This window comes from Miscanthus floridulus, chromosome 13 (genome assembly GCF_019320115.1).
Source record: "Miscanthus floridulus cultivar M001 chromosome 13, ASM1932011v1, whole genome shotgun sequence".
NCBI lineage: Eukaryota > Viridiplantae > Streptophyta > Magnoliopsida > Poales > Poaceae > Miscanthus > Miscanthus floridulus.
The window spans coordinates 58,878,149-58,900,175 of NC_089592.1; the positions used below are offsets into that span (position 1 = coordinate 58,878,149).

The 22,027-nt window shown below is 44.3% G+C and overlaps 1 protein-coding gene and 2 pseudogenes across 1 annotated transcript; 2 read left to right on the forward strand and 1 right to left on the reverse strand.

The window, feature by feature from the left end:
• Positions 1-250: 250 nt before the first annotated feature.
• On the forward strand, positions 251-6,097 carry LOC136501258 (chromatin remodeling protein EBS-like). The gene is made up of 5 exons (XM_066496758.1): positions 251-479; positions 564-906; positions 1,006-1,074; positions 4,325-4,463; positions 5,701-6,097. Exons 1-5 carry the CDS (start codon positions 407-409, stop codon positions 5,725-5,727), a joined length of 651 nt encoding a protein of 216 aa, XP_066352855.1. The 5' UTR covers positions 251-406; the 3' UTR covers positions 5,728-6,097.
• Positions 6,098-8,049: 1,952 nt separating this feature from the next.
• On the forward strand, positions 8,050-18,219 carry LOC136500349 (uncharacterized; annotated as a pseudogene).
• Positions 18,220-18,462: 243 nt separating this feature from the next.
• LOC136500883 (uncharacterized) lies at positions 18,463-21,184 on the reverse strand (annotated as a pseudogene).
• Between the last annotated feature and the right edge of the window lie 843 nt (positions 21,185-22,027).

Genomic DNA, 22,027 nt, shown 5'->3' on the forward strand with positions numbered 1-22,027 from the left:
AACCGACCTTAGCTCGCCAAAGCTCCGATGAACCCTAGCGTCTACGGTGGGGCAGTGGCCGGCGGCAGGGGTGAGGGCGTCAGAGTTAGGGTCTGTTTTTTTTTCTTTTCTTTTTTTGGCAACCAAGATAATTTCTTTTTTAAATTGGAGTGTGTAGGAGGAAATTGGATTTTTTTTTTTTTTTTTTTTTGCACGCGCACGCTCTAGTAAAGTTCAGAGAAAAAAAAAAAGTTGAGGTTGGGAGTGGATTTCCCCTAGCTCCCCTAAACTGCTTTCTTCCTTCTCCCCGCTCCGCCCGCAGCAGCAACCACTCTTTCTCGGCTCCCCTTTTCTCCTCTTGCTAGGGTTTCTGTTTCTCCTCTTGCTAGGGTTTCTACCCCTCCAAATCGGTCCTCGCTCCACGGCCATGGCGAAGACGAAGCAGGGAAAGAAGGACGTGGATTCGTACACCGTCCGCGGCACCAACAAGGTCGTCCATGGTAATTTCCCGCACCCCCGATCCGGCTGTATCTGTTTTTCCCGTGAGAGGTATCTGATGCTGCTGCAATGTCTGTGCCGGGAAGTGGGCGACTGCGTGCTGATGCGGGCGTCGGACTCGGACAACCAGCCGTATGTGGCGCGGGTGGAGAAGATGGAGGCCGACGGGCGCGGCAGCGTACGGGTGCGGGTGCGCTGGTACTACCGCCCCGAGGAGTCCAAGGGCGGCCGCCGGCAGTTCCACGGCGCCAAGGAGCTATTCCTCTCCGACCATTTCGACCTGCAGAGCGCACACACCATTGAGGGGAAGTGTGTTGTCCACTCTTTCAAGAACTACACCAAGCTTGACAATGTCGGGCCTGAGGACTTCTTCTGCCGATTCGAGTACAAGGCGGCCACCGGTTCGTTCATCCCTGACCGCGTGGCAGTGTACGAAGCTCCTCGATCCTTTCATTGTTGACTGTTCCTTTTCTGTGCATGCATTTTGAGCCTGCTTGTGATAATTTGGGTGTCTGTATTTTCTCTCAGGTATTGCAAATGTGAGATGCCATACAACCCCGATGACCTCATGGTGCAGTGCGACGCTTGCAAGGACTGGTACATTTGTCTCCATGATTTGCAATTTACATTTCACTGATATTTACCTTTGTTCCGTCGTCTATTCTGTGCTTGTACAAAGCAATGTTTTAAATCTCCAGATATTGAGTGTAGCGGCATCATCACCGAGCCGCCATAGCTGCTAATCGCTGCTATTATACCCGCTACAACACAGTGCTGAACGCACCACCCAGACCCACCTCTTTAGTCCATCTCGTCCACAAGTTCTCACTGACACTCACACCTTTTAGGGGGTGTTTGGTTATTTAGTCGCTCCTAAAATTTATGTCACATCGAATGTTTAGATACTAATAAAGAGTATTAAATATAGATTAATTACAAATCAATTACATAGATGGAGGCTAATTTGCGAGACTGTTTTTTAAGCCTAATTAATCTGTCCATTAGCACATGTTTACTGTAGCACTGCTGTTGTCAAATCATGGACTAATTAGGCTTAAAAGATTCGTCTCGTAAATTAGTCGCAAGTTATGTAATTAGTTTCGTAATTAGTCTATATTTAATACTCCATGCATGTGCCCAAACATTCGATGTGACAGGAATTTTAGACGGCCCTGTAGAAACCAAACACCCCCTTATCCTGTTTCCTTGCCCAACTCTGTTTTGCCCGTACTCTGCCACTCTTGCTTTCCACTGTTCACTCTCTGCTGCAAAACGGCCTCTGCTTTATTGGCGCCGGGGAGGACTTTGCGCCCTCCATCGCACATGCTCATGGCTGCACTTGGGGAGAGCGTTGTGGGTGAGATGGCCATGACGCAGCAGGGACCAGTGCTCCTCTCCTAGATCGCGGAGGAGCTCGAGCACACATCACAGGGGATTGGGGACACAGAGGTGGTGGGCCAGCAAGCGGCGAGCGGAGGATGAGAGGCACTGCCTGCCAGTGGTCGGAGCACCTCACTGATCGGAGCTTGGTGCTTCTGCGTGCAGAGGGGGGAACCAGCATCGAGTGGGGCTGCTGCTGCTGCTGTTGTGCGCCAATGTGGAGAGCTGGAATTGGATGATGCTGGACAAGGAGGTTCTCTTGTAGCTGCAGCAGACAGTAGAGAAGGTCTCAGCCCGCTGCTGGCAGCGTTCCGACGGATGTCCTGTGAGGAATGGCGAGTCTCAACAATGTAAGCGGTGCTAAATCACACCTTGATTAGCGGATTTCGCACGCTAAATCCGGCTATTAGCACCTTTGATCACATAGCGCTAAATGTCAACTATCCTAGCCGCTGCTATGAGCAGCCGCGGTCTCCAGCTGTAGCGGCCAGGGATGGGATGGTCCCAGGTGGGATATCCCACCTTGTATTGTGTTTGGTTTGGAGTCATCTAGAGATAGGAAGATCCACCAGGGAATATTCCCTTCAGATTTGGGCTCAACTCGCCCCAAAAAATGGCGGACGGGCGCTCTGAAGGCGTGCATGAGGAGCACGAGGAAGAGAGCGCGGGCTAGGCGCCGGCGAGGTCCAGTGGAGGAGGGGAGGAAGGAGCGCTGACAGAGGAGGGAAGGAGTGTCGGCGGAGCCTTGGAGGAGGGGAGGAAGGAGCGCGAGTGGCCGAGCTCACCTGCGCTTGCCTACAATGGAGGGGAGGAAGAAGAGTGTGGCCGGCCCCGGTGAGCTCCAGCGAGGTCTAGCTCTGCCCAGGCCCCAACGAGCACAGCCGGCCCCGATGAGCTCCTACTCTACCCTCGACGCGCGGTCCAGCTCCGCCCCTGTTCCTGGCATGATGGAGCCCAATACGAAGCCCATCATCGATGAGCTTGCTAGGTGCTTCACCGAGCATGACGCCAAGTGGGGGCGTTGCTTAGTCGATTTGGAGCGCTACCGAGACGACTGTGATGCCGCCATCGAACTACAAGAGAACAATCGCTCTGAACACGTCAATGCTGAGCGCGATCGCATCGCCGCCCTGGAAGCCGCCGCCACGGATCTCGGCACCTGGTGCCTAGAAGTGGAGGTCGTTGTCGATGATCTGAACCTCAAGGTGGACAAGCTGACGAAGCACTGGGGACCGCATGGTGTTTGACAAAATTTCGCACCACTCGGGGGTGATGAGTTCACATTCCATGGCTGCTGCATGCTCACCTACCGGGATTTGAGCCACCTCGCCCCATGGGCCCAGTGTCGGTTCAACATGACCAGGATATTGGGTTTGGGCCGTCACGACCTGGATTCATGTCCCGGTTAAGGGTACGTCCTCGCTTCCTCTTCCTAATTCCCCTTCTCGTCCTGTTATGGTCTGGCGTTCGCCTGCTATTGTCCACACTGCAATATCCGACTGACCACCTACCTAAGCTCTAGTTTCCCAAATTCAACGGCGAGAACCCGTGTATTGGACAAGCGTGTTGTGAGAAATACTATCTATGGGGTTGGCGACTCTGTTTGGGTTTTTGGGTAAAATGCACTTTGATGGCCCAGCTGCTCGTTGGTTGCAATTGGTAGATGCTCAAATCCAAACAGCCAATCGGTATATGCTAGGGAAAATATCTCTCGCCCTATATGATCCCAGATAGGACAGTTTAGGAATTGAACTTTTGCTTTTGTCTTGAAGGATAACACCATTTCATCTAAAATTCATAATCTTATACATGACACTGTATACAATTGGGTGCTAGAGGATTCAGGATTGTGTGCCAGACTGCCAGTATATTTAGATTTTTATAGCTATATTAAGAGAATTGTTACAACCTGTAGATTTTTCATGTTTCATTCATGATGTTTATGCCCCATTTGTTTTGAATCTTCACTGACAGTAGTGCTTTACGAGTTTAGGTGCCATTAACTTGAATAAAAAAACTGTCATCCTATGGGAATCATATATGCTCGTTACAATAGAACTATAGAAGTGCAAAATCGGCATCCATCTCTGTTTCAAAGGCATCGCCTAGGTGTACCCAGCTTGCCTTGGGGAACAGTGGTGCCTTGTTGCCTAGGCACCACCTTGGCGTCCATGCGGTGGATGCCTAGTCGCCTTTGAAACCATGGCATGCATGTTATTGACGCAATATGCATTGACATTGCTTGTCATATCACCTAACCTTTTTTAAATAAAATTGAAAATCTGTTTGGATTTCCTTCCAGAGGATATTTGAGGTGTCAGGACTCAGGAACTTGCAAATAAACCTAAAGATATCAATTTTCTGTATCTAAAACATTTACTTTTCTCTGTACCTTTTATGCTGCCATTACTGTTCTATTAACATATGTTACTGTGTTCCTACCTTGTTCATGTCCTATGATACACAGGTTCCATCCATCTTGCATGTCTATGACCATTGAACAGGCCAAAAAGCTAGATCACTTTGTTTGCTCAGACTGTTTGAAAGAAAATGGTTCAAAGAGACTTTCAAATGCATATGCCACTTCACCAAATTCTGAGCCCAAGGTAAGTTAATTGTTTATTTTTTATATATACTTTTAGGTATTTTCTTTTTTTCCAAATAGTTAATCTTAATCTTTTGTGTCTCTAGGTTATTGGGTTCAATTTTTTTTGGTGTTCTTTGAGATGTTGCCATTGTTTCCCAACAATTTCATGTTCGTCCTGTTGTAATGACTTAGCAAACATTCAAGAAGGCATTTCTCATTTCTCTATTTGCTTTGATGAAATCACCCGAAACATAATCTTTGGTTTGTACCATGCATGCAGCTTTGAGAAAGATGTTTTAAATATCTAGGCCGCTTATGCCTCATGAAAGTCGATGTATTCAGACATTATTCAACCTTACTCCATAATTTCTACCGGAACACAGATGCATGCTTATTCCTAGGCCTTCATGGATTGGTTTTTTATGCAATTTTTAGAAGATGCTTTAGATATGTAGGTTGTTGCTTGTACATCATGAATATTCCTTACTCCCTAATTTCTACCAAAATTTCGATGTATGCTTATTTCTAAGCTTTCATGGGCGCTTTATGCATTTTTTTTTTGAAGATGCTTTAGATTATTAGATAACCAGGCTGCTGTTGCTTGCTCCTCATGAATATTAATGTATCCAGACACTAATCAACACTTTACCCCATGATTTGCACCAAAACGTTCACTATGCTTATTTCTGAGCCTTCATGGACTGGAGCTTCATGCTATTTTTAGAAGATTATATATCTAGGCTGCTGTTGCTTGTGCTTCATGAATATAAACACTATTCAATTTAACTCCATAATCTGGACCAAAACCGTGGGCATGTTCGGTATCCATTATTTACAGCCGCAGCCGCTTCTTCTGTTATGAATGCAAGACTCAAGATACCGTAGAAACAGTGATAAGCACAGCCACAGTAGTTGCCAATATAGCCACAGTAGCTGCCAATAAGATCCTTGGCGTAGGTGTGGTTGATTATTGGACTGATACTAGAGCAAGTCTGTTTATTTTTCCTTTAAGCCATAGTGCGCATAAAGGAAAAAAAAAGAGGCAGTGAATCTATAATTTTCTGTGTCTGCCACCAACCAGCCTATGTAACTAGATTAACACAGCAATATAAATGTATTTTATTTGCTACAATTTTAGTAGGCACTGGCGCACGGGACATATTGTTAATTGAACGACACAAAAAAAAAATCCTTCGCTTTCTATCACCGTTTTGCTGATATACGTGTGTTCCCCTTTGGCTGCTTGCCAATTGCAGGCTGAATCAAAAAGGCAGAGGAGGTGACAACTCTTGAGTGCCAACATCCATGGGTAAGGGGAGATGTGCTGCTTTTGTGGTGAATCAGCCCTTGCTGTGGTGAGAGCAGATGTGTACAGTGCACTAGAGCCAGTGTTTGCTGTTAGGGGAACGGTTTTTGTTCGATGTAGTCGCCAGTGTGGCATGGCATGCAGTTGTTGGTAAGGGAGCAAAGAAGAAAGAACAGTCGTTGTGTTGACTTGGTCAGCTTAGCCGTTGTTAATGCACTGTGTTTACTCAACAGCCCCCCCCTGTGGCTGATAATGCAAGTCATGCAGTTGCTGATAATCGATTGTTGTTGTTTAGTGGTACTGTACTGTAGTTTGCTTTTAGCAGCTCAGTGCAGGGCTCGGTCCAAGCAATTTGTTTGATTGAGCAAACAACTGAAGGCGGCGTCTGCTACCATAGCTGGCAAGATCACAATTCATCGTAAAAAAATTTACGTTCCTGACTTAGGGGCTTTTTTTAATGAGTCTGTCTATCTAACAACATGTGTTTTATGCAGTTTTAACACATGAATTTTTTTGCACTATAGAATTAAGATTCAACAGCCTCCATCCTCTTTCTACCTTTAGTCTTCTTCTACCTCTAGCCTTCTTCTATCTCCAGACAATCACAAAATCATAAATCTATAAATTATAAGAAACAATTTTTTTCTATGCAAGGACAAAAGACAAATTGGCTATCATTAATCGAGCTCTGCCGCATTAATCTGGGAGGGGAGAAAAACTTGCGTTGGCTAGCTGCTGATGACCGACACCTCTCACTGTGACGGGACGGCCAGCTCGCCACGGTCCTTCCGTGGCCACGATCCATTCGTACGTGCCGTCGATGACATCTATTAATCTGCAGCCTTTGTTGCGACTCCGGTGTCACCATTGATTCGGCACGCACCTGCTGATCGATGACGCCGTGAAAACAACCGCACAGCATGCGTACGTGCCGTCGGATCACGAGATCGGACAGCAGCAGCAGGACAGCCCGATGGAAAAAAACGAGAGAGGGGGGAGAGGGAGAAAAAATTCATGTGTTTTTTCTTGCTAAAACACATGTGTGTTGTATAGCATTTCTGTTTTTTAATTCTATGATTTAAATTATTTTGATCCTATTTAGAGGATCCGATTTTTTTTTAACAACATTGCGGCAGCAGATTGGAGATTGGACCAGCCGGCCAAGGTGGCCCGTGGAGCCGCGGAAGAGGGAAGGCCACGTCGCGGGCCACCCGAGGAGGCTCCGAGCCCAGCACTTCCTAGCCGTTTACTTTTTTGTCTCCCCAAATCCACGATGCGAGTCGAGTGGCAGCGCGCAACTGAGAGCGAGCGCCCCTTCCCGTTCCTTCTCGTCCCGGCACGGCGGCACCTGCACCTCTCACTCCCATCGATCGCAGTCCAAAATCCTCGGCCCCACACCCGATGCCTCCCCCTGTTCTTCGCCTGAGCGCCGCAGCTCCGCCCCGCGCTCGCGGTGGCCGCGCCGGGGCGCTGGCGGGCGCACGCGCCTGCGCGTCAGAGCAGCGGCTGGGGAGGCCGCGCGCGCTGCTGCGGTCCCCCCGTCCACCCAGCCGTCCGGTCTTAGTCTTACTGTTTGTGCGCGGCATTATTGTTGTCTGAAACGCGGCGTGGTTGTCCAGATTTGTGCGCTCAAATTGGAGGCCATGGTGTGAGAGACACCTGCAATTAATATGCCATTTTTCACTGTACCAGACGCATCCTATAAGTTCTTTTAGTCTGTGTTTAGTTCGCGAATTTTAGAAATTTGGTTACGGTAGCACTTTCGTTTTTATTTGGCAATTAGTGTTTAATCATAGACTAATTAGATTCAAAACGTTCATCTCGTAATTTTCAACCAAACTGTTCAATTAGTTTTTTTTCGTCTACATTTAATGCTCCATGCACATATCGTAAGATTCGATGTGATGACTACTATAGCACTTTTTGGGAACTAAACGAGCACTTAAGCTGTCGAGACCTATTACGCAACCCAAACCTAAAATATGTCTTCAACATAATACCTATAACCTACAACAGAGTAGTTATATGGAAGACCTATTTTAGATGACAGGAGAGGCCTAACCTAAATCTAAGTATCCTCTCTGCTAGAGATCTATTTGCAGAAATGGTTATTTTTTAGGTCTTATTGTTTGAGAAGATAAAAAATAAATATTGAACCATTTACCTATGGCGCTACCTAAAAGACGAGATAAATGAGTTTTGTATTTTGGGTCGTGCTGGATAGAGACAGTCTTACTGAACTGAGAGAGTACTGAGCAGTAGACCTACAATAATAGAGCCCGTGTGGCACAGTATTACATATAAGTTGATAAAACAAACGAGGTTTGTTACGGTACTTGGGCCTCTTCATGGATTTTTTTTTCTTATTAATTAAAAGTAATTAAGGGTAATTTGGTCATTCCAATGTGTCCTAAGTTTGCCTGACATCTTCTTTCTTTCTCCCTCTCTCGGACGACGAACTGAGAGCATCATGGATCTAGGGAAGGGCTCGCGGCCGCCTGAAGCCTGCAGGGGGCTCACCGGTGCCGACGGCGCCGGCCTGTTTGGGAGCACTAATTTCGAATGGATCCGCGTGACTACATCCCAACCGTATGCTGCAACCTGTCATGTACTCCGCCTCCGGCATGCTCGGCCTTGCTGCGGCCCTGTCTGCATCTTGCTTCAGGCCTGTCTTGCTCCACCTCGGCCATGCTCTCCTGTCTCCACAGCGCCTGAACTTCAAGCCAAGGGGACTTGCTGGATGCATGTATTTGGCACTTTAGTGCATTGGCGCTGATTCCAGCGAGGCGTCAGTGTCTCTCCGTTACGTTGCCTTGGCCGAGTTTCTCAAAGATTAGGAAGCCCAATTCCTAGGTCCAGAGCGCACTCTATTTACTTCTTCTCCCGCAATGCGTGCCCTCTCTCATCCCTATCCTCTCCCGTGTCTCACTCCCTCTCGACTTGCTGGCGGCGCGGCGACCACTTATACTCGCTGTGGGCGGGTGCTCCCCACCGCGTGCGGTTTCCGGTGGCCTGGCCCCGCAGGGACCTCCCTCTCCTAGTGCGTTAGGCACAGCAGTCCTCTAGCGGGTGCACTCGCCGTGCGCACAGGCTTCCCTGCCGGCGAGTCCCCCTGCTGTCGGACTTTGCTCTCCATGCGTGGCGTTGTGTTTTGTTTGACGAAGACTTGGAGAGATCGGGAGGTAGACGATGATGCAAGACGAGGCTTGCGAAACATTAGTTAGAGATGAGCGTATCTTTGTTTTGTAAGTACTATCCTACCCTTTAAATTTGTTTTGTAAATAATTTTTGACCTATATTTTTGGCTCCGGACCCACATATTTTCAGGTTCCGGCCCACAACTTAAGTTCCGATCTTAGATGGATGGTTCTACCTTTTCCCAAGCGCCGTAAAACTTCACAAAACGCAAAAATGTCACTCAAATTGGTGGACACATGGCCAGGTCAAAGTTAAATACATCAATTTTGTGTGACATGCTAATTTATGGAGTATGGATGCAAATTCAGCATTAACATAGTGGGATTTTTTGCTATTTGATTCAGCGTTCCTGTATTTTGCTATTTGCAGGGCACTGTGACTACAGTAGATTCTACTTAGTTATCGTACTGCTCGTGCTTTAGTTTTTGTTTGGTTCCTCTTGATTTTATCTTATGATGAATTAACATCACTAAGTCATGTAGATGATAATGGAGAAGATCTCTGCTGGCGAAGAAGTTGGGGGCGCTGGAGGGGCTTACTCATATAATGCATTGAAAAGATTGGACCAGATATGGTCCAGTATCTGTGAATCTCAAGCAGGTATGCGTCAGATGGTCAAACACTACATATATAGCAGTTTATCTGGATTTGCTGCTTCTGATCTTGTTGCTACTAAGATTGGAAGAGAAGCCTGTTTCGACCATACCAAAGTCTCATACTCGGATAGATATATTTTGAAATGAGTTTTGCTGGCCTCCCTGTTTTTTACAGACACAATGCCACAGAAAAATCTAATTTGGTTCATCATGTGCAAGTTCTATAGAACGACAATTAGACCGGCTATGTTGTATGGAGCAGAATGTTGTCCTACAAAGATTCGACATGTTCAACAACTGAGTATTGCAGAAATACGCATGTTGCGATGGATTTGAGGTCACATAAGAATAGACCGAGTTCGGAACGATGATTTACGTGATCGCCTAGAGGTAGCACCAATTGAAGAAAAGCTTGTCCAACATCGGTTGAGGTGGTTTGGCCATGTCTAAAGGAGACCTTCAGAGGCACCAGTGCATTGTGAAGTCCTAAGCCAAGCTAATAATACGAGGAGAGGTAGAGGAAGACCGAAATTGACATGGGGGAGGTAATAAAAAGAGATTTGAATGCTTGAGATATACCTAGAGATCTATGTTTGAATATGAGTACTTGGAAAACAGCTATTGAAGTGCCTGAACCGTGACTTGGGACTCTTGGTGAGTTTCAACTCTAGTCTACCTCAACTTGCTTGGGACTTAAAGGCTATGTTGATGTTGTTGTTGCTGCTGCATGTGGAAAGCTGTCCTAAATTCTAACACATGAAAATTAGTTTGCTCAATAGGAAGCCTTTACAGGTTTTTACCGAAAACCACTTCTTCGTAGAAATTTTGTCCACACAAGCATGAGCCTAACGTACCATACATATTCTGTTTGTCTGATGAATCACTAGAGGATGGGCACGATTGGTAGTGTTTGTATTCAGCACTTAACTTCTGAAAATCTGAGACTATGACTTTCCAGTGTACCAAAGAACTTCTGACTTTATTTGATGGATAAGTTTAAATAGTTTTAGCTGAAAGCTTGAATCTCTCTTTAATTACATTCTAATGGAAATGCATGCATCCAGATTCCAAAGTCCCTGAAGTTGTTACTCGGGTTGAAGGGCTGTTGGCTGATTCTGATATTGGTTCTGGTTCAGAGATAATTGATGTAATTGTATGTGGTGGCAGATTAGGTATATTTGAATTATCGAAAGAAACATAATCAAAGGGGTAATTCAACCCTATATGGCTATTCCTGAGTTATCCGAAGAACATTTTACTGAACCATGAAACATATACCTATATCTGCTAAACAGAGGGAACAGGAGTGGAATATTTCAAGAAAGGAGCTCATGGATATTGTGGAGATTGGCATCCTTTCAGAAGCAGACCTTGAACAAATAATTTCAAGTGATTTCAATCCTGTAAGGTCTTTCAGATCACAAATTGACGTCAATTACAGAGCATCTTATTATCGTTAAATCATGCCTTGCTATCTAACCAGTTCACTTATTTCTTTTAATTTTGAATCTGCAGAATAGATGTGGATTTGAAGTTAAAGGTGAAATTAGGGTGGAGAACATTCTTAATCTTGGTGTTTCGTAAGTTATCTACTGACACCGCATATAGATTAGTTTTTGTTAGTTGGTATGGTGACAGTAGCAAGATCTGAAAAAAATGCATGCTGCCTGCATTATTTTGATGTTTATGAAATATGCAAGATGATAGGACATAAATATGGTGGAGTTAACATTTCCTTTGTACATATGGAATACTCTCTCTGTTCCAAATTATAGTTCACTTTAGCTTTGTTCTAAGTCAAATTTCTCTTATTTTGACCCAAGTTTATAGAAAAATGCATCAATATCTACAACATCAAATTAATTTTATTAAATTCACCATGAAATATGTCTTCATAGTGCATTTATCTGAACTTGAAGATGTAAATATATTCTTCTAAAAATTGGTCAAAGTTAGAAAAGTGTGATTTAGGAGAAAGCTAAAGTGAACTACAGTTTGGAACAGAGGGAGTAGTACAGAAAAAGATAAAAGTATGTAGTGTCTAAAGAGACAAAAATTACAAAAAGATTAACCTGTATCTCATTATTGTTTATAGAGGCCTTCATGCAAGGTCAATTCCTTGTCTTTCTTTAATATTTTAAGTCAATAGATATCTAACATCTTTATGGAGGAACTAGGAATATAATTTAATTCTATTTCATGATGAAAAGTCATCTTAGCAAAAAGAGAGCTTGGTATATGGTAGTATGGTAATAATATTAACAGTGATGCCTACCTATAGTATAGTGTCCTATGTATATCTGGCAGCAAGAAAGATCTCTTAACATAAATAAAACAATAATTTAGCTCATGTATCAGTTTATGTTTCATTTACCTTTTCAGGCCTGCTAAACTTGTTGAGAACATGAAAGAATGCTTTGTTTCTTCAGGAGGAGCAATATTTGAGGGGAAAAGTCTATCAAGCATTTATGTCTATGATGATCTCGCTGTAAGCAAAATTATATTTTGTACCCCTGGCCATAGTAAAACTGTTTCAATGGACTATGGAGATTGCTAAATTCTGTTAGTCTTTTGTCATAAGAATTTACAAATAAATAGATTGTCTTGCATTGTCTTCATATCTGATTTTGGAAATATAATTCTGTGCTTGACTGATATAATAAGCACATAATCCGTTTGTCCCGTAAAGAGTGTCATTATAGCATTCAAATTTTGTCCCACAAAGAATGTCACAATAGGCAAACATGTGTATCCCACCTAGGTACTTTTTAAGCCAACCCACAAAGAAAGGCTCCATAGGCTAACTTTTTGTAGGGGTAAACTCTCTTTGTGGGATGGATGGAGTATGTTGTTAAAGAAATCATTCTAATTATTAGGTATATTTTTTCCATTTTTTTTCAAAATCTATTTATTAAGAGGTTAGATCAGTAAATATTGTTTGTGTCGTTTTGGCATTAGATATTGCATATTTCCAAACAAGGAGAACATTCCATGTTATTTTTTCAGGTACTGAAACTGAGTGATGGTGATTCCTTGTCTTGCCGACTTGTTGTTGATGCTATGGGCAATTTTTCTCCAATAGTACGGCAGGTATTCAAAGTCACATCATAACTTAGCCATATTCGACTGTTCGAAACTCTTCTTTCCTAACGTAATTGAAGAGCAGAGCTCTTGCCATTTGCGTTCAAAAAAAAAAACCTTAGCCATATTACAGAAGGCAATCTGCAGATACCTGATAATGTAGGGTGCTAAATGGTAGTAGTTGATAACTTACTGTGGCAGTTACTGGTCTTTATATCTCCAACTTGTTGAAATTAGAAATCTGTTGGTAGTGGCAACTGGTAACCACACCTCTCAAAACTGCTTTAGTTTTATGGTATGGTCCCCTGTCACCATATTTGTGCACATGAGACTCATGGCATAAAATCTTCCACTTAGTATAGTAATGGTAGTTTCCAAGTGTTATATTCCAGTTATACAAGTTAGCATATGCTGATGCCTATAAGGTTTTGTTGTCACCCTAATTCATTCTTGTGCCATGCTGTTTAATTTCATTGATGCACCCTGAATAGTTGCTGAGCTTGAACAGTATGACAAGTTCAGCAGTATACCAGGAGTGGTTAAGCATATTTGGGCTGCCATGTGCCATCCTTTGCAAACCAAGTTCCGTGCTTACAGTACAGAAGTAGCTTTGGAGCAAAGTTTTTATTGAATTACAGCTCTGTACATCAAAGATAAAACTTGGAAATGGAACTTTGTTTTTGTTACTTAATTACAAGAGAAGCTTTTGCACAAGCACAAATCAGAAATATCATTTGCCTAAGTGTTTCAAGCTTCCATAGGAAAATCTAAAATAGTCATGAGATTCATTTCATCTAAGTTTTGGGATCATTGAACAGTGTGCCTGAATCTGATTTGCTTCTATTAGTAGTATATCCATCTTACCATTGTAGCCATTTCCTGATTCCATCTACAAGTTAGTTACGACTCTTCTGTCCTTGTCCAAGATCCGGTCTGGTAGAAAACCAGATGGAATGTGCCTTCTTGTTGGTGCTTGCGCTCATGGATTTGAAAAAAATACAAGTGATATTATTTTCAGTAGCTCGTCAGTAAAAAGAGCTGGGAATTCAGGAGTACAGCTCTTTTAGGAGGTAATTGTTTCCATTTCACTCGGAACTTTTAACACAAAGATATCTGAACTTGAGCATGTTCTTCATACTATTGTTCTTTGCCTCTATAACATACAGCATGAATCATGATTTCTTTAAAAAAATAGAAGTGCTTCTATCACAACTGATATCTATTCTGTGTTATTCTCAGTCACCACCTGTTTTGGAACATTAGGTATCCTGTGAACTAGCAAAAAAAAAAAAAGAAGCTAATCTCATGAACTTCTAAAACTGAATCACATGGGATTCAATATCCTTTTGATGTTAATATTATTTTTCTTCTTTGATCTGAGCATTTCTTGTAGGCCTTTCCTGCTGGTTCTGGTCATAATGACCGTACTACATACATGTTCACTTACGTTGATCCGAAATTTGGGGGCCCAAAGCTAGAAGAACTTTTGGAAGTGTTTTGGGATCTTATGCCTGCTTACCAGGTGAATGGTGTTCTCAGTGTTCTACATATTTAAACATTCTAAAATTAACATGTTTGTTTTATCAAATCAACAATATTTGTATAAGTAACTTGGTTTATGTCCATACTTAGATAGGGTATAACTGAATATCATTTCTACAATTTGTTCAATACTCAAATAGGCATGAGTTGATCAAGGAAGATGGTTTTTCTAACAGCATAAGTGCTGGTATAATTACTAAGTAATGGAATACATCATGCCATTGTATATATTCATTTTGCACCATATATCCATGATTAAAAATGTGCATAGCAAAAGTTTGTTGCATTATTAGTCATACAATATCTGGTACATGGATAAAAAGCACAACATATGAGGCCAGGGGCTTGTGTTCTACTTATGTTGATCGTTCTGCCTTCGTTTTCACTTTTTTTTTCTTTTTCTCGAAAAACGCAGGAGAGTTGCGCATCATTATATTAAGAAGTAAAAATGGGAAAGAACCCATACAACACACCCCAGGCCAGCCAAAAAGGCAACCCCCCACACTCACACCAACTCACGCCAAACTCCACTGAACTCTCTGATCCTTAGGATACAAGCGCGCCCATGTCTGAATCAAAGGGCGACCAACACCAGCACTAGGAACCTAACTTTCTGAATGGGGGGCATTCAAGAGGGAAATTCATCGAGCCCCAGCCATCGACCAAAGTTTTTGCTCTTCTCCAGCAATGATCAGGGCTCTTGCAATATCAGGGGCTGCTCCATCAAAAACACACCTGTTGCGATGAGTCTATACAGTCCATGCCCCAAGAATTATGAGAGAATTGATTCCTTGCAAAATTATGTCACTAGTAGCACTACTCACTCTATCCCACCAATCAAAAAATGAGAGATCAGTGGGCTGAGGGGAGAGGGATTGCAGGCTAACTTGTGACAAGAAACGGAACCAGAATTCTCTTGTGAAGACACAGAGAATAAGGAAATGATCAATAGTTTCTGCTGCTTGGTCACACAAAGGACAGCGCTCAGGGTGAGGGAGACCCCGGCGAGCTAAGCGATCCGCTATCCAACATCTATTATGAGCAACCAACCACAGAAAGAAACGACATTTGGGCGGTGCCTTCGTTTTCTCTTAGGTGTCAAATATGATGTTGTTAAGAATTCTTCTTGTTTCTTATTCTGATAGTTCTCCACAACAATGGGCCCTGTTGGCTTTGATTTTACAACAAAAGTCTGATGTGTCCATGGAAGTTCCCTTATCTATTTTATAGGTTAGTGTCATTTTGTGATTGCTCGCATATGCTCTAATGATAGCATATGTAAGCTAAAATGTTGGAAACCATCGAATTAATCAATTAAAATTTGGAAAACGTGGTCATGAATTTGATATATATTATCGTCGTCTTCATTTACATACTAATGTTATCATATTTATTTATTGTGTTCTTTGTAGGATGTGGTTCTTGAAAATTTGGATATAAGGAGAGTTATATTTGGAATTTTCCCAACTTATCGGGATAGGTATAGCCTACATCCTTCCCCTTTTCTCATGCCAATCCATGTTAAATTGTTTCTGCATCATGTTTGCTCTAAATGTATGAGAAATATTATACAAAGAGAACAGCCATTTTGTGTTACTACAATGGAATATTTGAATGCAGACACTCTTATTTATTCCTCAAAAAAAAATGCAGAGACCCTTTATAGATGTTCATTTGATACCTGAGAGCAGTGTATTTTGTGTATACACTAGTATATAAACGTGCGAGGGATAAGACCCAACATTTAGCTTTTTGCTGACTATTATCTGCAAGGCATCTGCAGAATTATGTAGTTTGCCTGTCTTTGAGTTTTGATTATGCTGTAATTGGTACTTCTTTTCTTAGTTGAGTGTGCTAAATCTGACACAAACAATTCCACCATTTCAGCCCCTTGCCAGCTGCATTTGACCGTATCTTACAGGCATGTGATTTCTCTTAACAGAAGCCTTATTGCTCCTGCACCTGCAACTATACTTAATCACTGACGCCCTTGCGCTTCAGGTTGGTGATGCTAGTGGAATACAGTCACCTGTTTCTTTTGGAGGTTTTGGAAGCTTGATGAGACATCTTGGTCGTTTGTCTAGTGGTTTGTCTGTTGAATTTTTGTTGTCTTAATATATAACTGTTGAATATCTTTGACCTAACATTAAGGAAACAGAGTTTAGAAATGCGCACTAGAGTAAAACACATAATAATATACTTATGTAGGAAATTATCATAAACCTGACCTTTGGAATCCATTTCATGAAACTACACAAACTTGACCCATATGTTAAGATGCTAGTTCGGATGTTAAGCTGTAGTATCGCTTTATTGATGATGAATTTTGGATACCTTTATTTGTGCTGTTTTTTTATCATTTGGTTTCACATACGTTCTTCATTTTTTTTTTCTTTTGGGGTTAAGGTATATGTGAAGCAGTTGAAGGAGATTTCCTGGATGCTCATAGTTTGCAGCTGCTCAACCCTTACATGGTTAGTGTACGCCATATCCCTTTCTATACAATTTGAAGTGGAAGCTTATTCGGTTTTGATATTGCAGCCAAACTTAAGTGCATCATGGTTGTTCCAACGAGCAATGTCAGTAAGGCCACATGTCAATGTTTCACCAACCTTTATCAATGAGCTTCTCTTTGCTAATTTTCAGTCAATGCAGGTAACTTGAGATACTTAAAAGTACACCATTGCATCAATAATTTATTAATTGTATTCATCTTATGAATTTTGCTTTTCTTCAATGTCAGAAACTAGGGGATTCAGTACTTCGGCCATTTCTACAGGTTGCTACTTGGACATTGTACTAAAACCGAGGAATGTTACACGTTGTTATATCCATAAAGAAATACTTGTCTTCCACTTATGAAACTGTGCATTTGTAGGATGTAATACAGTTTGGACCTCTACAGTCTGTTCGTTTCGTCGTAAACGATCGTGGATTATTTACTGCTGGCTGGTTTAGTGTGAGAAAAAAATACTGTTCCAACTTGTAATCCACGATCGTATACGAGCAAACGAACATGCTGCTTGTGAAAACTTTGGGGCTAGTAATGGTCACTCGACCACAAATTTTGCCTTCCATATTTAAGCAGGTAGACTTTTGAAAAGACATAATTTCCTCATGAGGTTGAAGTTTGCTACTCCCTCCGTTCCAAATTATAAGTCGCTTCGACTTTTTTGGTTCATCAATTTTACTATGTATTTAGACATATTATTATATCTACATGCATAGCAAAATAGATGTACCAAAACAGTCAAAGCGACTTATAATTTGGAACGGAGGGAGTAGTCATTTATTCTGTTTTCTCCTAGGTTGGACTGGGAGTCATCCTTGAGTGGTCAGGCCATTTTATGATGCTTGGTTACTACACATTCCTTTCTACCTTTATTGATCCGGTCCTGAGGTACAGCTGTTGTCACATGTCCCTAATATCAAAATTCCCACTTGTGCCATCTAAGAGTCTGACGTGGTTGCTATTTTCATAACATTTTGAAGGTCTTGGGTGGAATCCTTGCCCCCAAGGGACAAATATCAGTGGAAACGGTACCTGGAAGCTTGGAGATATGGAGCCGGTTTAGATTACCGCCAAAGGGAATAAACTGTTTCACTCAAACGGCCCGTTTGCTGGTTGGTTTCTGGGCTGGTTTGGGCTGGCTAGTGCTGGTTTGTTGTGAGAGAAAAATACTATTGGCTGGCTGGTTTGGACTGGCTGAAACCAACAAGCGAACAGGGGTACATGAGGTTTCCTTAGAAACAAAATTATGTATAGATACATGAATATAGCATTCTGTCAGGGGAAAGATACATAGAGCACTCATAGGATCTCTCATTGATTTAGTTTTCCTTTTTCAGAGCACAAGATTGAACATCGAGTTTAGAATATGTACTCTATAGTTTCACTTGTAATTTGTCCACTTCATTGAACTGCTGGAGTGAATATGTATAATATAGTCTACATAATTGATTTCAAATAATACTGAATGGAGCTGAGATGCTCAATGTTTGTTGATCGATGCATCAATTAAGCGAAATGAAAGTAAATATCTGGTTTCTTTTGGGTTGCAAGTGTAACAACCATTTATGAACAGCTACACAAAGGGAATTGTGTGATTTACTTCACCATCAGATAATCACTAATGTGAATAACAGGTGCCAGAAAGTTGTGAAATGATCTCTTTAGAGGTCAGTTAGAGAAAGATGTTGGTGCAGCAATAAACAGAAGTTGCAAGAAGTGTTATATTTGTCTCGGACAATATACATTATCAGGTCCATAGGATGAATGGATGATAGGACCACTATTGAGTTGTAAGATTCATGAATATGCACAATACCAGATGGATGGGGCTATGATTTTCTGTTGCACCAAACATCATTTGGATTCAAAATTGATTGCTTCAAGCCTACAACAGAGTATGCTATTCCTGAATGACAAGATGCATATTCGTATTTAGGAAAAAAAACAATTTCTTCCATGATACATTTCAAACGGATGGCTCCTGTATGGAGTGCCAAAAAACTTCTCTATGTTAACTCCTATCATACTATCAACAACTCTTGCTACCTTTTAACACACTCAATCTCGATAGTCAGATCTTGAACCCCAGCTTCTTGAAATATCCGTGAAGCTTTATTGCTTATGGAAGACTTGTCAGCTTCTGCTGATACATGTAGGTGAAAAGTGCCTACAATGTCAGTATTAGTTAAGTTCCATACATGAACATTGTTGACTCCAAGGACACCTTCAATCTTCATAGCATCATCCAATGCTACAGCCAAATCCTTTTCATGACCCCTTGGGACTCTCTGCAACAGAATTTCAGCAGAATTCCTTAACAGCGGAAGAACAGAAGATACAATCATTAGTGAAATGAATACTGAGCATATGGGATCGGCTATAAGCCATCCCTTGTACTTGATCAGTAATGTCGATATTACAACACCAACGCTTCCCATTGTGTCAGCTAGGACATGCAAGAAGATTCCTTCCATGTTGTGATCAATGTGATGCCGGTGTCCTAACTTGTTACTGTTTCCAGAATCTGATGGTCTCAGTCCTGCTTTTGAAGAGTAACCTTCTGTGTCATGAGAAGATATATTGCTAAGAGGAATGTCAAGAAGCTGTTGCTCAAAATTAATACTGTTGCAATTCTGATGATCATGATCTCTGCTCTGATGGCAATGTTCTGAATTTTCATGGTGATGATGCTCATGGCCATGGCCATGGCTATGGCTATGGCTATGCTTCTCCTTGCAGGTGTTCTCCATGATATTGTTACGAATGCCCTCGCTATTACTATTGCCATGGTGATCATGGCGATGGCTGTCATCTCCATGGTGATCACAACATGCCTTCACATTATTAGCACCATGATGATCATGATCGTGATGTTTGTGATCTTCATGGTCATGGCATTGGTGATGTTCATGGCCATGATGTGAATGTGAATGCGAGTGAGAACAGGTACCACCATGAGCATGGTGGTGCTCCTCATGAAAGAACACCAATCCAATTATGTTTACGACAAGTCCACCTATCGAAACTGCCAAAAGACTACTAGTTGATATTTCCCGGGGCTCAAGAATCCTCTCAAATGATTCCAACACAATCAGTGCACCAACAAGAACCAAGAACACTGCATTGACATACCCTGACAGGACCTCAAACCTGCCCCTTCCAAAGTTGTACATCCCATTGGCAGGCAATCTCGCGATATAGGACGCATAGAGACCAATTGCCAGTGCAGCACAATCAAACAACATATGGCAAGCATCAGAGATCAGCCCAAGACTATCACTCATGAACCCACTGCCAAATTCCACAAACATGTAGGCTGTATTGATCAATAGAAATGCAGCAATCTTCCTCGACTTCCGCTCACTCAAGATATGCCTAACTGGCCCCATGACCGCCTCAAAAACTGACTCCGAGACATCTTCGGTTCCAAGCTTCACGAATCCTGCAGGGGCCAGCTCCCTGCTGGCGATCCACAAGAGGAACCCACAGATCAAGAAGCCTGGTAAAGGCAGCTTTGGGTAGTACAGCAGCTCTAGAACAAGAGTGCATAAGAACGTCATTGCAAAATCCACACTCGGCCTACCACCGCCGCTGCCATGCTCCTGCCGTCGCCCCAAAGCCATGCCGAAGAAGGCAGAGTTAAGCAGCAGCCACCAGAGCGGGGCAATCGGCACTGCTGCGTCAGGAGCGTCGCCCGCATCGCTGCCACCGAAAAAGGAGAGACCCACAAGCGCCGGCACGGAGAGGAAGGCAGCAGCGAGAGCAAATGCCGCAGCGCGGGCGCGCCGAGTGCGTGTGGCATGCCGCGCCGCGGCCGATTGTTCGGCCGAGGAAAGGAAGCCAGAGGCGAAGGGGACCGCGAGGATCACGGAAGGGTAAGGGGAGATACAGACAAGGGATAAGGTGGCGACGGCGACGGAGAGGACTCGGCGGCGGGAGGGCCGGCGCAGGGCGCGGGCGAGCAGGGAGCCGGCGGAGTCCGCGAGGACGAGGAGGCCCGGGGAGGGGATGAAGTGGAGGGCCACGAGCCGGAGGATGATAGAGAGCGCGAGGAGGAAGGCCGGGCGGAGGAGAGCGGGGATCCCCGGGAACGGGTGGTGAGGCTGGTGGTGGGTCTTCCGGGACGCGGCGGCGAAGTGGAGGAGGAGGAGCGCGGCGGCCGAGAGCAGCGCGAGCGGCGGGGAAAGCGCGAGCGCGTGGGCCAGGGAGGGGAGCGCGCGCACGGCGGGCGCGAGCAGGAAGAGCGCGTGCAGCACGAGCAGGCGGAGGAGCGCGGCGGCGTAGGGGGAGGACGGCGAGGCGGCGGCGGAGTAGGGTAGGCCGCGGGCTTTCGACGGGGTGGGGAGCGGCGTGGAGGGGAAGCGGAGGAGGGGTGCGCGGCGAGCCGCGGCGGCACGGCCAGCCGGAGGTGCGGCGCGTGGCGGCCCGACATGGGCGGCGGCGGGCGGATCGGGAACGGAGGGCGGGCGGGGTGCCGGTGGAGGTGGACCGGGGGAGGAGAAGCGTGGACTGTGGACTGGTCGTCACTGCCTCGCGGTACGGGCATTGGTTTGGTTGTGGTTGGACGATGGGCTGGGCTCGAAAATCGAGTTGTACCAAGGATAGGCCCGAGCCCCAAGAATTGCTCCACATTCTAGTGGGCCATGCCGAATATTTTCCTCAACCATCCCGCCATTAAATTGGATTAAGTCTACTTTTACCCCTCAACTATTGGGTTCGTCTAATTTTAACCTTCAAGTACAAAATCGTCTAATACTAGTATCACAACTGTCAAAACCTTTTACTTTTAGCACCTGGGCACGGATAAGGCTGTGTTTGTCCAATGTGAAGCGGTTTTGACCATTTCAATGACATGTGGGGCCCACGCGTCATCGAGTCAACCCCTCCCTCTCCATCCTCACAGCCACTCCGCCGACGCCTCCTCTCTCTACGGCAGGGCGGGCGCTACTCCCTCGCGCGGTGGGTGTGCAGCACCCCGACGAGCACGCGCGGCAGAGGGAGGTCTTCTCGCTGGCCATGCCGTCCGGCCCCGCCGTGCGAGCTCACTGCAGTTGGGAGGAGGAACTACCATGCGAGCCCAGCCTTCGGCTGCATTGGGAGGAGGAACTGCCGAACACAGCAGCACGGCACCTCGGCGAGCTCGGCAGCACAGCTTCATCTTCGGCAGCAATGCGACATCCATACCAGGAGGCCCCGCGCGGGGGCAACAGGATGTCAGCAAGCACCTCAACGATCAGGGCGAGCACCTTGGCGGGCACCCCAACGAGCACGGTGAGCTCCTCAGCGAGCACCCCGAACGATCACGGCGAGCACCTCGGCGAGCACCCCAATGAGCACGACAAGCACCT